We start from the raw sequence: 22,500 nt of genomic DNA on the forward strand, positions 1-22,500 counted from the left end.
ATGACTGACTGTCAGTGGTGAATGAGGACTGACTGTCAATGGTGAATGACTGACTGTCAATGGTGAATGAGGACTGACTGTCAATGGTGAATGACTGACTGTCAACAGTGAATGAGGACTGACCGTGAATGACTGACTGTCAATGGTGAATGACTGACTGTCAAATAGTAAACACTGACTGTCAACAGTGAATGAGGACTGACTGTCAATAGTAAATGACTGACTGTCAACAGTGAATGAGGACTGACTGTCAATAGTAAATGACTGTCTGTCAACAGTGAATGAGGACTGACTGTCAGTGGTGAATGACTGACCGTCAGTAGTGAATGAGGACTGACTGTCAATGGTGAATGACTGACTGTTAATGGTGAATGAGGACTGACTGTCAATGGTGAATGAGGATTGACTGTCAATGGTGAATGAGGACTAATTGTCAATGGTGAATGACTGTCAATGGTGAATGAGGATTGACTGTCAGTGGTGAATGACCGACTGTCAATGGTGAATGATTGACTGTCAATAGTGAATGAGGACTAATTGTCAATGGTGAATGACTGACTGTCAATGGTGAATGAGGATTGACTGTCAATGGTGAATGAGGACTGACTGTCAGTGGTTAATGACTGACTGTCAGTGGTGAATGAGGACTAACTGTCAATAGTGAATGACTGACTGTCAATGGTCAATGAAGACTGACTGTCAGTGGTGAATGAGGATTGACTGTCAATGGTCAATGAGGACTGACTGTCAGTGGTGAATGAGGGTTGACAAATCGCGTCACCTGGCTTGCCTCCATGTTACTGTCTGGTGTACATGCCAGATGACACAGACACAGAGATACGCCCCCACCCCTCTCCGCCCCCGTCACTCCAGTGGGACAGAGTCAGAGATACTGTCCCCGGTGCCCCCTCCCCAATCACCCAAAGTGATTTCACTCAGGAAAACCTAACGCCGTGATCGTGCCAAGTGCATGATAAGCGCAGCCACACATAACAGCCTGCCAGAGTGGGAAGAGAGAGGATGTGTGTGTATGTGTGTGTGTGTGTGTGTGTGTGTGTGTGTGTGTGTGTGTGTGATTACTTCCGGGTTTGCAAGCTGGACAAGAAGCAAGGAAATGAAAATAATGCAAAGTGTGGTTGACGAGGGAGGCAAAAGAGATCGACAGACATACGGAGAGAGAGAGAGAGAGAGAGAGAGAGGAAGATCTGGGGGGTGTGGCTCGCTCACAGATAAGTCGATCTTACATCGACATATTTGGCCATCAACAAGACCACCACAAAGAGAACCACGTCATAAAATCAAATATACAAAGAGAAGCACAGAAAAAAAAAACCGAAAGAAGAGAAGAAACAAAGACGGTTGTAGACATTTGTAGTTCATCGTTGTTCATAGGGCAATTTGTGTGTATGTTGGGGTGTGGGAGGGGGTATCCTACTTGTAATTCTTGGTATCCCAATGGCCGGAAATGGGGTGGCGGTGATTGGGGTATAACGCCGTGTAGCGTGGGTGCAGCTACGAATTTTAGGATAAAAAAAAACAAGACTTTTGGCGAAATGGCTGGTGATAAAATGAAAATGGGCTGATACAAGTCAGTCACAGTTCATGAGCTCTTTTGACTGCGCTTTTTCTTCTGAACAGAATGCGGGGCGTTGCCCACAGCAACAAGACAGGGCAGGAATACAACCGACGTCATCACTGCCTGGTCAGGAAGTCCGTTAACATCGAGTTTCACAGCCACACTCTATTTTCGGAAAGTGTTTTTGTCGATATGGCTGACATGATGACAGCAGTTTACAAATTGTTTTGCATGTTATTAACCAATTTATTGATAATTTTCATGTTTTATTAAAAACTATCTGTCGTGGTCCTAAACAGATGTAGAGTCCTTCTTTCCCCTCATCCCCCATTAAAACAATCATTATTTATTTCATAGAGTCATAATAATAATAATACATAGTTTTTCTATGGCGCGATATCCAGCACCAATGCTGCTCAAAGCGCCTTACATCATAGCTGACTATAAACATGCCTTAAAAAACATATCAACCGCTATCTGACAGTGGAAAACATCCAGTGTGTTCATATGAATGCAAAAGCACACTAAAGATTATAAAAGCTATGAAATAAATAAGGCTTAGATTAAAACAAAATGCATTTTATAGAACCCCCCCCCCCACACGCACACACACGCACGCACACACACTGAGATATGTATATGTCCCTCCCTTACAGACACACACACACACACTGACATTAAATATCAACTGCACTAAAAACAGAATTGCATAAGAATTAAAATATTTCTTATTTTCTAACATAGAATTCTGTTCGGAGTAGAGTGCTGCGTAACAGTGACAAAGTAGGCTCTGAGCTGCAGCTGATTCTAAAAGAACGAAACAAAAATGGATGGTATAAATGGAAAAAAAAAAATCCACACAATATAAATGAATATTTTGCATAACAAACAGAACACTTCGCTTCGCTGTCCCTCCTCTCCAAGGACTCTTCACTTCTCCTTCCAGCTCTCTCCTTCATCTTGGCCATCTGGTGCCAGTTTGTATGTCGGCTGTCTGGGATTCGAACTCCTCATTATTTGTTGACGCTCTCCCGACAGAGTTAACTCACTCAGTACGGCCAGTCCTCTCTTCTCCTCTACAAAGACCCCTCAGATGTCCAGTGGGTGTCTGAATGACCCAACCTTTAGCTTCCGTCGTCAGAATTGTGGTATTCTTTGTCAACATTCACGTCTTCAGTATAAGAGCCTTCCGCTTGCAATATTTTGATGATGGTAATTGGGGTGAAACGCTGTTAACGTTGTCTCTTTCGCCGTTCGTATGGAGAGAGTTAACCAAACACACAGCTGCAACAACGGAGGGTTTTTTTTTTGTTTGTTTTTTTTTTTTTTTGCTCATTATACAGCTCAGCACCAAGGAGTTATGAATTCTGTTTTTGTATGTCCGTGGCTCAGCAATCATCGACCAGTCCCAAGTTTGGGTGGGCACTCCCCCTCCACCTCCCCAGCATGCCCCCCCACACCCCCCTCTCTCTTGTCTTAATGTGGGGTGCGTCTCGTGATCACATAATTGTTGACATGTGTGCTCTGTGATTAATAATCAATACACCAGTCTTATTATGTTTATGGGTAATACTGGGTATTCATGTTACATTGATTATACTGCCCATTATGTGTTACGCGTGCGTTTTAAATCGTTTGGGTTTAAATTTTTTTTATTATTGTCTTCACCCTTATTCATGGACATAAATTTGAAGGGTAATCTTTCAGAAAAAGGACACGAATCTTTCAAATCTAACGTTAAAACATATTTGTTTCCTTCTCACCCCTCCCCTCACCCTGCCCAACGGTCTTTGTGCGTGTGTATGCGTCGATGTGTGTATGTGAGGGATGGAGCTGAGTTGGGAGAGGTGTGTGAGCTGTGACGGATGTTACACTGTTTTTAAACTAGTGTTGTTTTTATTTATTTATTTATTTATTTTTTAGCGAGTTTGTATCTTAACATTTTTATCCATATTCCCGTATCTTTGTGTCGTATGCATACCACACATATTGCTAAACGCACTTAGAGCCGCAAGATAAGCGCTACATAAACGCACATCATCATCATCATCATCATCATTGTTGTTGCTGTTGTTGTTGTTCTTCTCATTATTATTATTATTATTATTTTGTTGTTGTTGTTATATTTATATAGCGCTGAATCTTGTGCAGAGACAAATCAAAAAGCTTTTTGTTGTTGTTCTCATTATCATTACTGTTCTGATTTTTCTCCTGAGTCTCCCCCTTCTTCTTCTTATTGCTGTCGTCGTCGTCGTTGTCATGATCAGTGGATGGTCAGAGGGTGAGCGTGGTGGCTGGTCACCGTGTGCAGGTCTCTGTACAAGCGGCTGGTGGGGGCAGAGTACTGTACCCTGATGACGCTCAACGAGGGAGAGCACTACGCCACACAGTCCCTCACCAAGACTGACAAACTGGGATTGCTCATCAGCGGCACGTAAGCGATCCCTCTTTGCCATCTTATTTATTTCTTTATTTATTTATCTGTTTGCCCTCCTTTCTTTTCACGTGTTATTCATACTCCTGTCCTGTCCTGTCCAGTGCGTAGGGCTAATGTGCAGCTCAGGCTCCTGCAAACGTGAATCCCTTGCACGATTCTTCTGGTTTTTTCCCCTCTTCTTTAAAAACAAAACAAAACTGATTCTCTTTATTGCACGTCTGTCTCAGCGGATGCGAAGTCCGGCTTTAATTGGCTTGTCGCACACGCTTTGATGGCTTAAAAACAAACAACAAACAAACTGAAATTGAAATCTGGCGTTGTTTTTTTTTCTGTTTGTGGAATACACTGGTATATTATTAGTTTGAAACCAGAGCATGATGTACAACAGAAATTCGAACAGTTCGAATAAAAACTGGCATTGTATTTTCTCCTGATTGTACACACTAACAACTAGAGCATTTTTTTTCAAATATAACTAAGAATACTTTGATTTAATTCAGGCATTCTTTCGCCACACAAACCATTCTTAGCATGGATGAAACATAACTTGGAAGTGTGTATCACGAAAAGATCAATGTTGTTTAAATAGATGGGTCTCGACAGAATATTTGAAAGAGGCTATGGAAGTGAAGTGTTAAATGGAATGGAATTCCAGATGGTTGGACTTTGCAATGTTGGACTCTGACAAAAATTTTTGTAGACGGAAGAATTTTCTTCTGACATATGGAACAATGAGAAAACGATTATCAGAAGAAGAACGATGATTCCGAGATAGCATATAGTGACAAGAAAAATGGCAGAGATATTCAGAGCCTGTTCCAGATAACGAAGCTGTTTGAAGAGAGTTGGTCTGAAGTCCTGGAGCGACAAGGGAGCCACTGCAACGATTTCAGAACAGAAGAGGAATTTTCAGAATCAGTCTCGCGGGATTGTTCTGGACCATTTGGAGCTTGTGGACGGGCGCAATAGCCGAGTGGTTAAAGCGTTGGACTTTCAATCTGAGGTTCCCGGGTTCGAATCTCGGTAACGGCGCCTGGTGGGTACAGGGTGGAGATATTTCCGATCTCCTAGGTCAACATATGTGCAGACCTGCTTGTGCCTGAACAGCCTTTGTGTGTATACGCAAGCGGAAGATCAAATACGCACGTTAAATATCCTGTAATCCACGTCAGCGTTCGGTGGGTTATGGAAACAAGAACATATCCAGTATGCACATTCCCGAAAACAGAGTATGGCTGCCTACATGGCTGGGTGAAAACGGTCATACACGTAAAAGCCCATTCGTGTACATACTAGTGAACGTGGGAGTTGCAGCCTACGAACGGAGAAGAAGAAGACGGAGCTTGTGAAGTAGGCACTTTGGGGTGTCAGTGAGGAGAGAGGAGAGCATCGCCATAGCCAAGTCTGTAGAGAACAAGAGGGAGGACAAGAGGTTTGATTGCATTCATAGAGACAAGTAGTGACGGATGGTTCTTATTCTCCTGAGGTGCCAGTTGCATTGCTTGGTTCTAACTTCTCATCCCCACTCTCTCGGCCAAGAGGGTGTTAGGACAGTCTTCGTCGGGGATGGTTCCAAAAGGCCAGCTAGCCCCCAAGGCTGCAGCACAAAGAGCCAGTGCAATTTTGCCTCTTAGTTTGTCACAGTCCTTCACAAAAGACTTAACTGTGAATGATTTGCCATTGCAATCGAGAAACCATTGATAATACAGCTCTCACTTTACAGATGGCCCAACTGTAAACCGAGTGAAATAAGAACAAAATCACTACAGCCCGACCATTGTGTGTGTGACAGAATGAACGCCTACAGCAACAGGACTCTTCTGCACACCATCAAGGCCAAACAGTTCATTGACTCGCCTGAGTTTGAATCCAGCAACAGCGGAGAGGAAAAGTTTCAGGTGGGATCAATAGGGTTTGTATGTTTTTTTAATTTCTGTCTGTCTCTCGGTTTCTTTTCTCTATCTCTCCCCCCGCCCCTCTCTCTTTCTGTGTACGTTTATCAAAACTAGAACACACACACTCGTACTCTCTCTCTCTCTCTGTATGTGTGTTCGTGTGTGTGTCTGTGTGTCAGTGTGTGTATGTTGTGTGTAGGTGTCTATGTGTTGAGTGTGTTTATGTGTGTGTCAGGGGTAATCTTTTAAGTTACCATTTGTCAGATAAAAGAGAAAAACAAAACAAGTATCACCAGTCTGTGTGTCCGTCTGTTTGTGTCTATGTGGTTTGGTTATCTGTTTTCTTCCTCTTTTTTCCACATGCCTGCTTGTCTGTGTTAGGTCATTACCTGGTCTGTCTGTGTTTGGTCATTACCTGGTCTGTCTGTCTGTGGCGGGGCATGTGTGTGTATGTGTGTGTGGGAAGGGGTTCGGATGGTTGGATGCACACACACAAGAAAACACCCCAACAAAAAGAAAGCACCTACAGTCACATACTAACCTCAGGTGTGGTGTACAGGTGTCTATCGTGGCGGGCAGCCTGTGTCGCTACCTGTTCTGGCCCCGCCAGAGTCTGGAATACCTGCTGGTGCAGGAGCCTTACCTGGCCAACGTACTCAACATGGTGCTGGGCAGGGACATCACCAACAAGCTCTACGCCCTCAACGAGAGGGTGAGCTCCCATACCCCCACCCTCACTGCGATAAATTAAGAAAGAAAGACATCAGTGTCTGTCCCTTCCTTTCTGTCTCTGTGTCTGAGTGTTCATTCCCTCAGTGAGAGGTTCAGGTACCCCCGTGCAAAAAAAAAAAAAAAAAAATCTGTATCTTTCCCGTCTTTCTCTGTCTCTATCTACCCTTTCCTTAACGAGAGGATCAGTCATCCCTCCTGCAATAATATTTCTGCAAAGAAAGAAAGACATCTGTCTCTGTCCCTTCTTTGTCTCTGTCTCAACTGTTTTTCCCTCAACAAGAGAGCCAGTCACTCCCCCTGCAATGGTTAAGAAAAAAAGACACCCTTTCCGAGTCCTTTCTTTCTCTGCCTCTTGGTGTTCTTTTCTTCTGCAATAATTAAAGAAAGAAAGGCATCTGTCTCTGTCCCTTCTTTGTCTCTGTCTCAACTGTTCTTTCCCTCAACGAGAAGTTGGTCTCTTCACACACCCCACTCCTGCAGTAATTAAAGAAAGACATCTGTCTCTGTCCCTTCTTGGTCTGTCTTGGTCCGACTGTCTTTTCCTCGGCGAGAGGTTCAGTCACTCCTGCAATGATCAGAGAAAAAGATATATCTCTGTCCTTTCTTTCTCTGACTCTGTCTCAACTGTTTTCCCTCAACAAGAGAGCCAGTCACTCCCCCTGCAATGGTTAAGGGAAAAATACACCTTTTCCGCGTAATTTCTGTATCTGACTCTAACTGTTCTTTACCTCTGCAATGAATAAAGAAAGAAAGACATCTGTCTCTGTCCCTTCTTTGTCTGTCTCTGTCTCAACAGTTCTTTCCCTCAACAAGAGGGTCAGTCTCTTCACACACCCCATCCCTTCTCCTGCAGTAAATAAAGAAAGACATACATCTCTGTATCCGTCTTAACTTACATTTCTTTCAGTCAGAGGGACAGTCACCCATCCACAAAAAACAAACAAACAAAAAGACAATAAACAAAGACAACCTAAAAAAACCTGCAAAAAATCCAAACAAACAAACAAAAACCAACACCCCCCAAAACTAAAAAAAACAAACAACAACAACAAACAAACAAACAAAAAACAACCCCAAAAAACTGTCATCGGTCTGTGTGTCCATCTGTCTGTCTGTATCCATGTGGTTTGGTTATCCGTTCTCTTTGTCTTTTTCCACTAACCTGCCCTGTCTGTTCGGCCATCACCTGGTCTGTCTGTCTGTCTGCCCCTGTGTGTGTGTGTGTGTGTGTGTGTGTGTGTGTGTGAATGTCTCACACCTGTGTGTGTGTCCCCATTGCGATACCAGACCATATTAGTCAATCGGATGAGACGATAAACCGAGGTCCCGTGTGCAGTATGCACTTTGCGCACGTAAAAGAACCCACGGCAACAAAAGGGTTGTTCCTGGCAAAATTCTTTAGAAAAATCCACTTCGACAAGAAAAACAAATAAAACTGCACGCAGGAAAAAATACAAAAAAAAAGGTGGGTGGCGCTCTCCCTGGGGAAAGAGCAGCCCGAATTTCACACAGAGAAATCTGTTGTGACAAAGACAAAGAAAGAGAAATACAATACAAAAACAAACTACAAATAATGGTGAAAAGAGTTGCCAAATAATAAATGTTATACGCCTTCTTCTCTCGCTGTTTCTGAGCTTTAGTGTGGGCTGATGATGATGGCGATGACGATGATGGTAATAACATTGATACTAACATAGCTTTGCAAACACTGGAGTTATTTGCACAACAGGAAGCAGCCGACCTTGGTAGAGCCGACTGAGCTGCCTTTGGGCGCTCGTCATTCACTTCCTCTCTCTCTTCTCTCTCTCTCTCTCTCTCTCCCTCCTCCTAACCCCTCAGACACCCCCACTCCACACACATACAAACAGGAAAACACCACCACCACGACGTTGTACCTCACAGGTGTGCACGGTGGAAGGGTCCAGGCTGGACATCAGACTGCCCAGCGTCTCCCCCAACCTGCGCGCGCGCCGGGACATCCGCAAGGCCGTGGTGGGCGTGGCCTCTCCGGGGAAGGAGGGGAGGGAGGGGGAGGGCACACCGCCCCCTGCTGCTGCCACTGCCCCCATCCGGGCCCCCTTCCCAGCCCCCCTGGCTGCCCCCACCAGCCCTGCGTCTGAGGACGACAGCGATGATGAGAACGACGGTGAGTGCTGAAGGAAATAATTATTTGTGTGTGTCGGGGTTGGAGTGGAGAGTTGCGTGCGTGTGTGTGTGTGTGGGGGGGGGGGTGTGGAGAGGGGGAGAGGGGTCGGTTAGTGGGTGTTGAGTGAGTGTTTATTAATAAACAGTGAGGCCAGGAGATGAAATGATTAAACAAATAGTTAAGAGTGGTTACTGTTTCCATTCACAAGGTGCACAACTTCAAGTCAGTGCTGCTACCGATTCAGCTAGCACAAGTAAATTAAAGGGACATTGGAACAAACCTAGACACTTCCACAAAAAAGGAAGTGCCGGGCCTGTCCTAAAACCGATCATTTGACATGTGCACACAGCAACAAAGACAGAAGAAATGTGCAAACACAAATTAGCTTTTATTCAAGACGGGCATAGCGGCTTTAATCCTGAACAAGCAACACAGAACACATGGACAATACAGAACAAACACATGGTTCCCTCGGTAGTTTTTCAACAGGAAATTAACAAACAATGAGGCCAGGAGATGAAATGATTAACAAATAGTAAAGAGTGGTAACTCTCTCCATTCACTCATTGTTCTGTATTGTCCACGTGTTCTGTGTGGCTTGTTCAGGAGGGGGTGGGGTGGGGGGTGGGGGTAGGGGGTGGAGAGAGGGGAGGTCGGTGCGGGTGTGTGTGGGTGGTGAGGTGTGGGTGGTGGGGGGATTTGTGGAGAGAGGGGAGGTCGGAGGTGCGCGTGCATGCGTGTGTGTTTGGTGGTGGTGGTGATAGATGGAGGGGTGTATGTGTGTGTATGAGGATTGGGTGGGTGGAAGGGTTTATGTGTCTGTAATGTATGTGATGGGGGGCGGAGGGGGGGGGGGGGCGTGCACGCGCGTGCTTTGTGTGTGTGTGTGTGTGTGTGTGTGTGTGTGTGTTAGTGTTAGTTATGTGTGTGTGTGTGTGTGTGTGTGTGTGTGTGTTCCAAAGCACCGGTAACGATGATAACTGTGGACCATTCATCATCCTGATGACGTGTGACGATCCCTCTCCCAGACACCCAGCCCCGGTATCAGAACACCGTGAACCTGATACACGTGCAGCAGAGGCCCACAGATAGCACAGTGCTGCACGCCCTGCTTGCCGGACACACACACACACACAGACAGACAGACCGACCCTGTCCTCTGAGAGTCAACAGGATTGCCGCACAGACACACACACACACACACACACACACACACTGAAAAAACACCAAGAAGAAAAAACACCCACATTCCCCGCTCCCCTTCCCCCAACTCACGACACCCACACACACCCACACATTACTACAGCTTTCGTCACCACCCGTCTTTCTTCCCCTCCACTCCTCTGTGTGTGACTGACGGAATGAACGTCCACGCCTTGTGAACACCACTCACTCCGTCTTGAGGGGAAAAATTGTGGATCTTGTCCTAAGATTAAATTTTCACAGGAAAGTGGGAGGAGCGGAGATGTTGCGAAGACGGGTGTGTGTGAATGTGTGTGTGTGTTTGTGTGTGTGTGCGTGTGTGTGTGTGTGTGTGTGTGTGGGGGGGGGGGGGTTGAGAGGGCAGGATAGGGGGTGGGAGGGGTTGAAGAAGGGGTTAACATAACTAGAACGTCAACACATTAAGATTGGCTGCGAAAATGGCCATTTTTTTTTTTACGTTGGTTGTGTGGGATATGAACTCATACGACATTTTGACTGCTGCGAGTTGGGCGCTGAACGGAAAGGCCGGCATGAGGTGATGTAATGAGACCTTTACCGCCTTTGTCACGTCCAGATACAGGGTTCACTTGACAACCTGCAGGTTTTTTTTCTCGGGGCCATGGTGAATTGATGCAGTGTAGGCAGCCGATGTAATGAGCAACACTCAGAACCACAGGCGCTTTCTTGCACATGCTTTTCATCTTTAAAAAAAAAGAAAAGGAAAACTGCATCTTTTGTTTCTAATTTACTAGCTGTCAGGTTTTGGCCGAAACATCAATTTTTCAAATGCAAGTTGCTCATGGTGCACATGTACGTCCAAGATCGCTGTAATAATGAAAGAGCAGAGGTAGACCACATGCACCTGTCTTTTTTGTTTTGTTTTTTGAACATGTTATGAGAACACAGGAAGGAAGGTGGTAGAATGGTTAAGACGGTTATCTGTTAATGCAGTGACCGTGAGAGTCTGGGTTCGAGTCCGGTCTCGCCCTTTCGGGTGAACGTGTTTATTGCGCATTTGGTTTATTCGTTGATTCCTTAAAAATTCCCCAAATAACAAGGGAACTCCACCACTTACTTTCCACTGGGTTCCATTCCCGCTCTCGCCCCTTTTCCCAAGTTGGAAAATCAAACTGAGTGTCTAGTCATACGGATGAGACAATAAACCGAAGTCCCGGGAGCAGCACGCACTTGGCGCACTGAAAAAGAACCCATGGCAACAAGAATGTTCTCCTCTGGTAACATTCTTTGAAAGAAATCCACCCTGATAGGTACACAAATATATATGCATGCACTCAAGGCCTGGCTTGCTTTGGGATGTGCTCGTATATTTGTCCGAATACAGTGACGTCTTCTTGAGACACTGAAACTAAGAACACACATGCTGTTATCAAGTTGTCCATGACTTTTTGAGAACTGTGTATGTTTTCCTCTCGTTCAGTGCCACCTGTTCGAATGCTTCTCACGGTCCGCCAGCCGATCCAAATTGTACGGTGTCACACTGAAGGGATTTTACACGTCGGGGTTAATTACTTATGATACTATTACTTTTCCTACTACTAATGTGTACATTTATATGGTACCCTTTCTCTCTCAGAGCTCAGGGCGCTTTACATGAAAGAAAATATTACAAATTACATAAATCATTCAAGCCAACTCTTTCCCGCCCCCCAACCACCCGCTGCCCCCCTCCCATCCTCCATGCATCCAAGATGAGCCGACATGGATGGCGCTGGAGGAGAAGGAAGCCGAGAGCGCCCACGGATAGTTTCTAAAAAGATGAGTTTCCAGCGATGAGCGAAAAGCAGAGACAGAATCAGATGAACGGATATGATAGGAAGGTTGTTCCAGATGCGAGGAGCAGCAAAGAGAAAAGAACTTTCACTATAGATTCCCGTATCGACACGAGGAAGTTTCATAAGGTAACGAAAGTTTATTCCATCGTAAATATCAACAAATACAACAACGAAGTCTTGCCGTTTTCTCACTGGGACACAGTTTCAGTAGCTTAAGGAGGCGTCACTGCGTTCGGACAAATCCATATACGCTACACCACATCTGCCAGGCAGATGCCTGACCAGCAGAGTAACCCAACGCGCTTAGTCAGGCCTTGAGAAAAAAAAAAGAAAAAAAAGGGTGAATACATAATAGATACATACATAAAAAAAAATTACTACTACCACTACTAATAACGTGTATAAGGCGCAAAAACGTGACGTAGTCATCTATGAGCGTACATAAATAAATAAATAAATAAATAATAATTATAATATAAAAAAGTAGTAATAAATGGGACACAAAGAAGCAACACCTTTTTTAAAACTTTCTTTTGGATAGTCCAAGCAATTTGGAATTTATATCCCTTTGTGAACGCAGTAATTTGTTTGCAAGTTGAGATTCATGATCTTTTGTGAACACAATAATTTGTTTTTGGACCTAAAGCATGCTAAGAGAAGACCTTGTGTTTTTTTCTTTCTTCTTTTAAAGAAAGTGATTGTGTGTGTGTGTGTGTGTGTGTGTGTGTGTGTGTGTGTGTGTGTGTGTGTGTGTGTGTGAAATAGGCGATATGACAGATATTTTTGAATGATAAGAGATTTCAGCGGGTCAAACGGCCTTCATTCGCGGCGTCACACAGATGGTCACACAGCATCACACAGCGGACAGAACTGAGTGGAAACTGAGTGCACATCATCTGAACGGTTGACCCCAAACGGAACATTGTGACACTCCAGCTGCTAGCGGCCGGCACGTTGACAGTGACACTGACAGTGCCAGCGACAAAGCTCAGTGTCAGTGACTGTCAGTATCAATGACAATGCCACTGACAAAGCTCACTGACAGTTACAGTGCTAAAATAACGACAGTGCCAGTGACAGAGCACAGTGTCAATGACAATGCTACTGACAATGACAGCGCTTGTGGCGTTGATAGTGCCAGTGACAATGAACGCCCCAGTGATCATGATAGTGCCAGTGGCAATGAACGCCCCAGTGACCATGATAGTGCCAGTGGCAATGAACGCCCCAGTGATCATGATAGTGCCAGTGGCAATGAATGCCCCAGTGATCATGATAGTGCCAGTGGCAAATATCAATGTCATTTACAGTGTCAGTAACAACGACACTACTAATGACAACGCTCAATAACAATGCCAGTGACAATGACAGTGCAAGTGACAATGACTGTGCCAGAAACAACACTCAGTATCAATAACAGTGCTAATGACACCGACAGGCTTAATGACAATGACAGTACCAGGACAGTGATAGTGCCTATGACAATGACAATACCTGTGACAAAGCTCATTTTCAATGACGGTGCCATTGACAAAGACCAATGTCAATGACAGTGCCATTAACAAAGACCAGTGTCAATGCCAGTGACAGTGACAATGACAGTACCATTGACAAAGACTGGTCTCAATGACAGTGCCATTGACAAAGACCGGTCTCAATGACAGTACCATTTGACAAAGACCAGTGTCAATGCCAGTGACAGTGACAGGGCCATTGACAAAGACCAATGTCAATGACAGTGCCATTAACAAAGACCAGTGTCAATGCCAGTGACAGTGACAATGACAGTACCATTGACAAAGACTGGTCTCAATGACAGTGCCATTGACAAAGACCGGTGTCAATGACAGTGCCATTAACAAAGACCAGTGTCAATGCCAGTGACAATGACAGTACCATTGATAAAGACTGGTCTCAATGACAGTGCCATTGACAAAGACTGGTCTCAATGACAGTGCCATTGACAAAGACCGGTCTCAGTGACAATGCCATTGACAAAGACCGGTCTCAATGACAGTGCCATTGACAAAGACTAGTCTCAATGACAGTGCCAGTAACAAAGCGCAGTGCCAGTGTCACCAGTGACAGGCGACAGCAGACGTCGACAGACTGTTCGATTTCCTGCCAGCACTGTGGGTGTGGGTGAAGCCAGGGGCAGACAGGGGTGGTGGTGGGGAGGACGGAGCGTGTGGCAGCAGACTGCAATAACATTCTGTGGGACTTGCTCCTCCGTCCACCTCCTCTCACCCCCCGTCCTCCACACACCCCTCTCTTCTCCCTCTTCCTCCAAGAGCAGTTCCCTCACTCACCTGAGTTCTTTCTGAAAGCAGGCACACACAGACCGATTCATTGATTAAACAGAATGCAGTGGCTGATCTCTTGTCAAGTGAATCTAAAAACACGACGTATCATAACAAATAAACAAAAGAAAAAAAAACAACAAAAAAGCAAGAGAGGCAAGGCCTTCAAAACTCACTTGTGATACATTTTAAGTTAAAAAAATCATTCAGATGTGTTCTGTATTTGTTATTAAAAAGCTTCGGATAAAAAAAAAAGAAAAAAAAGAAAAGAAAAAAAGGCCTGAGCGCAGATTCGAACCCGGCATGTTCGGATGGGAAGAAATTGTCTTACTCACCGTACATATAATTTTGGTGTATCTCGGGCATTTAAAAAATCTTTAAGGGCAATTAAGAATTTTTTAAAGTCCGCAGTAAAGTAGACGTCGCTATCGCCGCAATCACACTGCAACATTCAGCCGTTTTTCTCTGGATCTGGATGGATGTACAAGTTAAGTTACGCCCGCCGGGAAAGTACAGTTTCAGTTTCAGTTTCAGTAGCTCAAGGAGGCGTCACTGCGTTCGGACAAATCCATATACGCTACACCACATCTGCCAGGCAGATGCCTGTCCAGCAGCGTAACCCAACGCGCTTAGTCAGGCCTTGAGAAAAAAAAGAGAAAAAAAAGGGGTGAATAAATAATAGATAAATACATAAAAAACTACTACCACTACTAATAATATGTATAAGGCGCAAAAACTTGATGAAGTCAACAATAAGCGTACATAAATAAATAAATAGATAAATAAATAATGATTATAATATAAAAAAAGTAGTAGTAGTAGTAATAATAATAATAAAATAAATAAAAAAGACAACAATGATGATAAATAAGAAAATAAATGTAAAACATGGAGACACACATTCACATATACACCCACATATGCATAACAGATATGCACCAAACATGCAGTTTCACAGATATTAAAGCACAGTCAAATACCCATAAACGTACATGAGCCCCAACACACACACACACACACACACACACACACACACATTACCCTGCACCTCCTCTACCCCCCTTCTCCACACACTCATTTCTAGGCAACGTATCGCAGCTTCCACGGCACACACACACACACACACACACACACACACACACAGATGAACACTTACTTGTACAAGCACACACACATACGCCCATATCCTCCACCCCCAATCACACACACACATATATATACCCACCCGCACGTTCCAATATTCCGTTGCTCCCACAGTGTAGGCATGCATACACACACATACCTCATCCTCCACTCCATTCCATTGTATTTCTTTTCATTTAATTGCGTGGGGGAGGGGGGGGGGAGTACGATACGGTCGATTAAATTTCTCTTTTATGTTCATTCTTGTTAATTGTGTATCCACTTTTAAAGATTCATATGCAGTAAACACGTCGATAATGTAGTCTGTGTCATTGTGTGTGTTCTGTCCAGAATTTGTATTTCTTTCCTTTTAATTGCGAACAAAAAACGAGGTCACGCCGTATTACTAAGCATCGCCAACGCCACTGCAACTGGGATGTGGTAGGTAATATAGTGTTTTCGGAATCATGGAAATGGCCTCAACGAAATAAACCGTTAATGATACGGGAAACACGGCTTAATTCAGGAGACTTACAAACTCTTATTGGTATGACTGTGAAGATTTTTTTCCTACGATTTTTAAGCCAAAGTTGGTATTGACAGACAAAGTATTTCCAGAGAAAATGGCAATGTTAAAGTTTACCATGGTCACACAGACAGATAGACAGTCAGACAGACAGACAGACAGACAGACACACACACACACACACATACACACACACACACACACACACACACACACAGACAACCGAACACCGGGTTAAAACATAGACTCACTCTTGTTTACACAAGTGAGTCAAAAAAAGCACCACGCCCACACGGCGTCAACCTCTCGCCTCCTAATAATCTCCGGGAGAATGAAATGGTCTGGTCAAATGAACACACAGTGTTGAGCCGAGCAAACTTGAATACAATGAAAATGAAGGGCGCAATAGCCGAGTTGTTAAAGCGTTGGACTTTCAATCTGAGGGTCCTGGGTTCGAATCTCGGTAACGGCGCCTGGTGGGTAAAGGGTGGAGATTTTTCATGTCTCCAAGGTCAACATATGTGCAGACCTGCTTGTGCCTGAACCCGCTTTGTGTGTATACACAAGCAGAAGATCAAATACGCACGTTAAAGATCCTGTAATCCATGTCAGCGTTCGGTGGTTTATGAAAACTAGAACATACCCAGCATGCATACCCCCGAAAACGGAGTATGGCTGCCTACATTGCGGGGTAAAGAAACGGTCATACACGAAGAAGCCCACCCGTATACACACGAGTGAACGTGGGAGTTGCAGCCCACGAACGAAGAAGAAGAAGAGAAGAAGATTGCAGTTAGAAGAATAAAGAAATAAATGAGTGGAAAAGCAGGAAGGGAAAACAGAAGCAGAAAGGAAAGGAGACAGGACATAGATGTAGCTGAAAAGGGCATTCTTCGTGTTTTATTTGTCATTTTTATAATTTCCTTCTTAGGACCAGCTTTTTTTCAGATATTGTGGACTTCTTGATATCAGTCTTACTGCCAGTAAAGCTTTGCTTGTCTGGTGGCCTTTCTGAATTTGCTCCCCTAACCCCTGCTAATCCCTGCACCCCCCCACCCCTTCCCTCCCTCCCCTTTGTCTGCTTCTTCCCTCCCTCTCCCTCCCTTCCATAATTATGTATTCCGTGGTTTGATCTTCTGCAAGTCGTAACATAACATAGCATACAGTCTGCCTCTTCTTCCACAAACAGAAATGACACTTCTGTTCGTAGACGTCCAGCTGTGATACACAACGCACTCATGCTCGCACACTCTCACACACGACGTGGGCTCAGACGACTGGACTGGTCATTCTCAAAATGAGAGAATAAATCGTAGATAGTGGGCTCACAACCCTTCTCACCGGCCGCGCCTCTTCAGCTTTTTGTCAGTCATCTCCGCTTTCCTCTTCATGTTCTATTATTTATTCACCTTTTTTTTCTCAAGGCCTGACTAAGCGCGTTGGGTTACGCTGCTGGTCAGGCATCAGCTTGGCAGATGTGGTGTAGTGTATATGGATTTGTCCGAACGCAGTGACGCCTCTTTGAGCTACTGAAACTGAAACTGGAACTGATCTTCATGTTCTTGTTGTATATGGAATTAGCAAATAAAAGCAGCAATATAATCAAGAAAGCCGTGGGTTTATAAAATAAGACACAGTTTTGATGAGAGGTGTCCAACGTCTCGGACCGTAGGTAGAAATTGACTTCAGGAACCGTGTTAGCTGGAAACGACATCATTTTATCTTCCATTTTTATCGTTGTACGTTCTGTGAAATACGAGTCTCAAAACGAAGAAAAATATTTATTTGTTGGAATAGAAAGAAAAATAATGAATAGAAAGTTTGTTCTTTTACGTTTTTTTTTGGTTCGTCACTGTAATTTTTTTTCCTGATATCCAGATGTATTCTTTTTTGTTGTTGTTTTTTTTTTACTCCGCAAAATCAATTGTTTTCCACTGATATGTTCCAATTATATGTTTTAAGTAATAGGTAAGAAAGAATGAGAATGAGAGACATCGAGAGAGAGAGAGAGAGAGAGAGAGAGAGAGAAAACAGAGGAATGATTTCACGTTATGTGAGCATGTTTTTTTTAAAAATATTCTTTCTTTAATAATTTCCATCCCCAGCACAGCTTCTGTGTGGTTATGGGTTAGGAGCATGGTTATCACGTGCTGACAGCATGCAGCAGTGACAGTTGTGTGTGATTGATTGACCTTGACCTTGCTGCATGATTTTTGCACTTACCTGTCTGCATGGTGTGTGTGTGTGGTGATGTGTATGTGTGTGTGTGTGTGTGTGTGTGTGTGTGGTGATGTGTGTGTGTGTGTGTGTGTGTGTGTGTGTGTGTGCAGAGGCCCACGTCCGCATGAGCGAGAAGGTGGAGCTGCTCAACGGGCACGCAGCTACCTCCACCTCCACCTCCGCCTCCGCGGCGGCCTCTGCCCCCCTCCCCACCCTCCGCTCCAGCCCCCCCTCCCGTGCCTCCTCCAGACACTCCGCCCTGCACTTTGACATCTAGTAACTGACCCCTTCCCTGCCTGCACGTGCGCGCAGAGGTCACGGGGGGCTGTACTCTGAACTCTCTTGACTCACCTTGGAATGACTGACTGCATGGGGAAAGATGAGAATTTTTCATGCACTGTCTTTTTCGAAGTTTGATTTTTTTGGTTTTTGTTTTCTTTTCTTTTCTTTCTTTCCAGGCTCTGTGTTTTTGTGTGTTGGGGTGTGTGGAGGGGTGTGTGTGTGTGTGGATGTTGGTGCTAACGCGTTTACGTGCATGATTTGTAATTTTGTGTCGTGTTATTCATTCTGCGTACCACTCTCCAATACTTTCTGGATGTGCTGGATTTTGGTAACACTGAAATCACCCAGTAAAATCACATGTGTGATTTTGTGCTGTCATTCTTTTGGCTCTTAGATTGAAAAATGATGTCATATGTGCTGTTTATGAGATGTGTTGATTGATTGATGCTTTTCTTGGTGTTGATTGTTTTTTTTTTAAATTGCCTTTCACGTGCATGTTCTTAAAGGGTTAATGGAATTAATATTTGGGTCGATGAATTTTGATGTCGCTGCCTGATCTGCCTGCTGCTGTGAGCTGCACTCTGATGAAGGGTTTGGTGGTCAGTTTTCTTTATGACTTTGTGGAAGTTAGGTTTTGGCGTGGTGGTCAAGGTAGTTTATTTAATTTCTGTTAATGTGAGAGTTCGGTGTGGGTGCGTTGGTTTCAGTGTGAGAGATCGGGTTGGTTGTGTTGGCCAAGGTATATTTATTTCTGTGAATGTGAGTTAGGTTTGTTGGCCAAGCGTACTTTATTTATTTCTATGTGAGAGGTTGGTTTGGGCGTGTTGGTCAATGTAAGTTATTTCATTTAGTTCTGTTCATTTGAGAATTGGGTCTTGTCATGTTGATCAAGGTAGTTAAGCATTCCTGTGTGTATTGGTCAAAGCAGTTTATTTATTTCTGTGTGAGAGATCGGTTTGGGCGTGTTGGCCACTGTATTTATTTCAACGTGAGAGTTTGGGCGTGTTGGTATAGGTAGTTAATTTATTTCAATGTGAGAGTTCGGCTTGGGCGTGCTGGTATCGGTAGTTAATTTATTTCAATGTTAGAGTTCGGTTTGGGCGTGCTGGTATCGGTAGTTAATTTATTTCAATGTGAGAGTTTGGTTTGGGCGTGTTGGTATAGGTAGTTAATTTATTTCAATGTGAGAGTTTGGTTTGGGCGTGTTGGTATCGATAGTTAATTTATTTCTATTTTTTCTATTTAAGAGGTCGGTTTGGGCGTGTTGGTATCGGTAGTTAATTTATTTCAATGTGAGAGTTCGGTTCGGGCGTGTTGGTATCGGTAGTTGATTTATTTCAATGTGAGAGTTCGGTTTGGGCGTGTTGGTATAGGTAGTTAATTTATTTCAATGTGAGAGTTCGGCTTGGGCGTGTTGGTATCGGTAGTTAATTTATTTCAATGTTAGAGTTCGGTTTGGGCGTGTTGGTATCGGTAGTTAATTTATTTCAATGTGAGAGTTTGGTTTGGGCGTAATTGGTATAGGTAGTTAATTTATTTCAATGTGAGAGTTTGGTTTGGGCGTGTTGGTATAGGTAGTTAATTTATTTCAATGTGAGAGTTCGGTTTGGGCGTGTTGGTATAGGTAGTTAATTTATTTCAATGTTAGAGTTCGGTTTGGGCATGTTGGTATAGGTAGTTAATTTATTGCAATGTGAGAGTTCGGTTTTGGCGTGCTGGTATAGGTAGTTAATTTATTTCAATGTGAGAGTTCGGTTTGGGCGTGCTGGTATAGGTAGTTAATTTATTTCTATGTGAGAGTTCTGTTCTGGCGTGTTGGTCACGGCAGTTAATTTGTTTCCATTTATGTGAGAGTTCGGTTTGGGAGTGTTGATCAAGGTAATTTATTTATTTCCATTTATGTGAGAGTTCGGTTTTAGTGTGTTGGCCATGGTCATTTATTTATTTCTATGTGAGAGTCAGGTTTGGGTGTGTTGTTTCAAAGTGAGAGATGGGTTTGGCCGTGTTAGCCACGGCATTTATTCAAACGTGAGAGTTTGGCTGTGTTGGTATAGGTAGGTTATGTATTTCAATGTGAGAGTTAGGTCTGGGCGTGCTGGTATAGGTAGTTTATGTAAATCGATGTTAGAGTTTGGTTTGTGTGTGATGGTCAAGGCTGGGTGTACATTCCCCCTGCACACTTGGCCACTGCTGAAGGTACACAGATCACACTGAAAGCCTGCTGTTTCTCCATGGCTGGGTTTGTTGTGTTAATTAACAGGACTGACATTCTCAGCACAGCCTAGTCATATTTGCATTGAGGAGATTCGTGATTAAAATAAAAGGTCATGAGCTGTGTTGCTTTGCAGGTTTTTTGTGATGGAGTTTTGTGTTGAACACAGCTGAAATGTTGATTTAGTTGGGCAGTCTTGATACAGTCCCGCGCGGTCGGCTGGATTGTAAGCAACAATATAAATTGTCTGGGTGATTAAGATGGGATATATATATATATATATATATATATATATATATATATATATATATATATATATATATATATATATATATATATAATGTGTGTCCTCCGTAATCCGTGGATAGCTGTTGTCGTTTCTGGGTGTTTTTTTTTGTGTTTCGTTTTTATACTATTTTCGCATACAGAATGTTATATCTTGAAACTTTTACTTTTATCTGTAACTGGTCGTTTTTCCAGTAATGTTGATATTGGTATCAAGTTTAAAAAAGAAAGAAGAAACAATGGAAATTTTTTGCATTTATTGTATTTAATGTGTGACGATGATTTCGTGGGACTTGAACTATGAACGAAATAAGGAAAAAATGAAATTCTGTGTCTGTGGCAGACAAATACAATGTCAGACAGGAAAAAAAAATGGAAGGAAAAAAAGTAACGCTGTTGTGTGGCGGCGTTCACTCCTCGGAGAGATCAGATTGAATTTCACACATGGAAATTTTTTGTGATAAAAAGTGATACAACACAATACAATACAACACAATACAATACAATACAAAACGACACGACACGACACGACACGACACGATGCAATACGATGGAATGCAATTCAGTGTAATACAATGCAGTACATTACAGTACAATCCAATACGTTATATCTATCACAATGAATTGTCCTCAGCCACGGTTTTTAGGCCTCCATGAACGTTAAGCCTTGAAAGAGGACGGTGCTGTTCGCAGGAACTGGACACTCCACTGTTTTCTGCACGACATTCAGTGCTGTCGTGTTGTTCACAGGAACAGGAAACTCCACTTTGTTTTCTGCACGACATTCAGTGCTGTCGTGTTGTTCACAGGAACTGGAAACTCCACTCTTTTTTTCTGCACGACATTTAGTGCTGTCGTGTTGTTCACAGGAACAGGAAACTCCACTTTGTTTTCTGCACGACATTCAGTGCTGTCGTGTTGTTCACAGGAACAGGAAACTCCACTTTGTTTTCTGCACGACATTCAGTGCTGTCGTGCTGTTCACAGGAACTGGAAACTCCACTCTTTTTTTCTGCACGACATTTAGTGCTGTCGTGTTGTTCACAGGAACTGGACACTCCACTTTGTTTTCTGCACGACATTCAGTGCTGTCGTGTTGTTCACAGGAACAGGAAACTCCACTCTGTTTTCTGCACGACATTCAGTGCTGTCGTGTTGTTCACAGGAACAGGAAACTCCACTCTGTTTTCTGCACGACATTCAGTGCTGTCGTGTTGTTCACAGGAACTGGACACTCCACTTTGTTTTCTGCACGACATTTAGTGCTGTCGTGTTGTTCACAGGAACTGGAAACTCCACTCTTTTTTTCTGCACGACATTTAGTGCTGTCGTGCTGTTCACAGGAACAGGAAACTCCACTGTTTTCTGCACGACATTCAGTGCTGTCGTGTTGTTCACAGGAACAGGAAACTCCACTCTGTTTTCTGCACGACATTCCATGCTGTCGTGCGTGTGTATGTGTATGGTCCATTTTCATTGAGCTTGGTTTGACCGTTCTTTATTGTGTTGGTTGTTCCAGTGACTGGTGTAGGTTTGGTTTTGATGTTCTGTTACTTTTTTTGCGTCAGTTTTACCGTTCATTGTTGTGGTTATTGGTGTATATATTTTTAGTCGTTATGGTTTTTTTTATCAATTTAAAAAAAAAAATATTGTTTAGTGGGTGATATGTTAAAGGCTATGTTGACTAGACACTATTCTTGCTTCCTTAAGGAATGTTTCTGTTGGTTTATAATCTTTTCTTAAGGCAATGATGGGAAGTAAGGAAACAGCG

At 43.5% G+C, this 22,500-nt stretch overlaps 1 protein-coding gene across 3 annotated transcripts in view; it reads left to right on the top strand.

The window, feature by feature from the left end:
• The window catches only part of LOC143297950 (popeye domain-containing protein 3-like), a 41,192-nt gene that overhangs the window by 15,560 nt on the left and 3,132 nt on the right, over nt 1–22,500 (top strand). For 2 of the 3 annotated variants that reach the window (XM_076610564.1, XM_076610566.1), the window contains exons 4-8: nt 3,888–4,010; nt 5,806–5,911; nt 6,468–6,620; nt 8,543–8,786; nt 18,061–19,461. In XM_076610564.1, the coding sequence (XP_076466679.1) occupies nt 3,888–4,010; nt 5,806–5,911; nt 6,468–6,620; nt 8,543–8,786; nt 18,061–18,227 (793 nt within the window). In that variant the 3' untranslated portion in view covers nt 18,228–19,461. Of the gene's footprint in view, nt 1–3,887; nt 4,011–5,805; nt 5,912–6,467; nt 6,621–8,542; nt 8,787–18,060; nt 19,462–22,500 lie in introns of those variants that run through there. The other variant, XM_076610565.1, reaches the window with a different exon arrangement.

The sequence above is a fragment of the Babylonia areolata genome, chromosome 23 (genome assembly GCF_041734735.1).
Source record: "Babylonia areolata isolate BAREFJ2019XMU chromosome 23, ASM4173473v1, whole genome shotgun sequence".
NCBI lineage: Eukaryota > Metazoa > Mollusca > Gastropoda > Neogastropoda > Buccinidae > Babylonia > Babylonia areolata.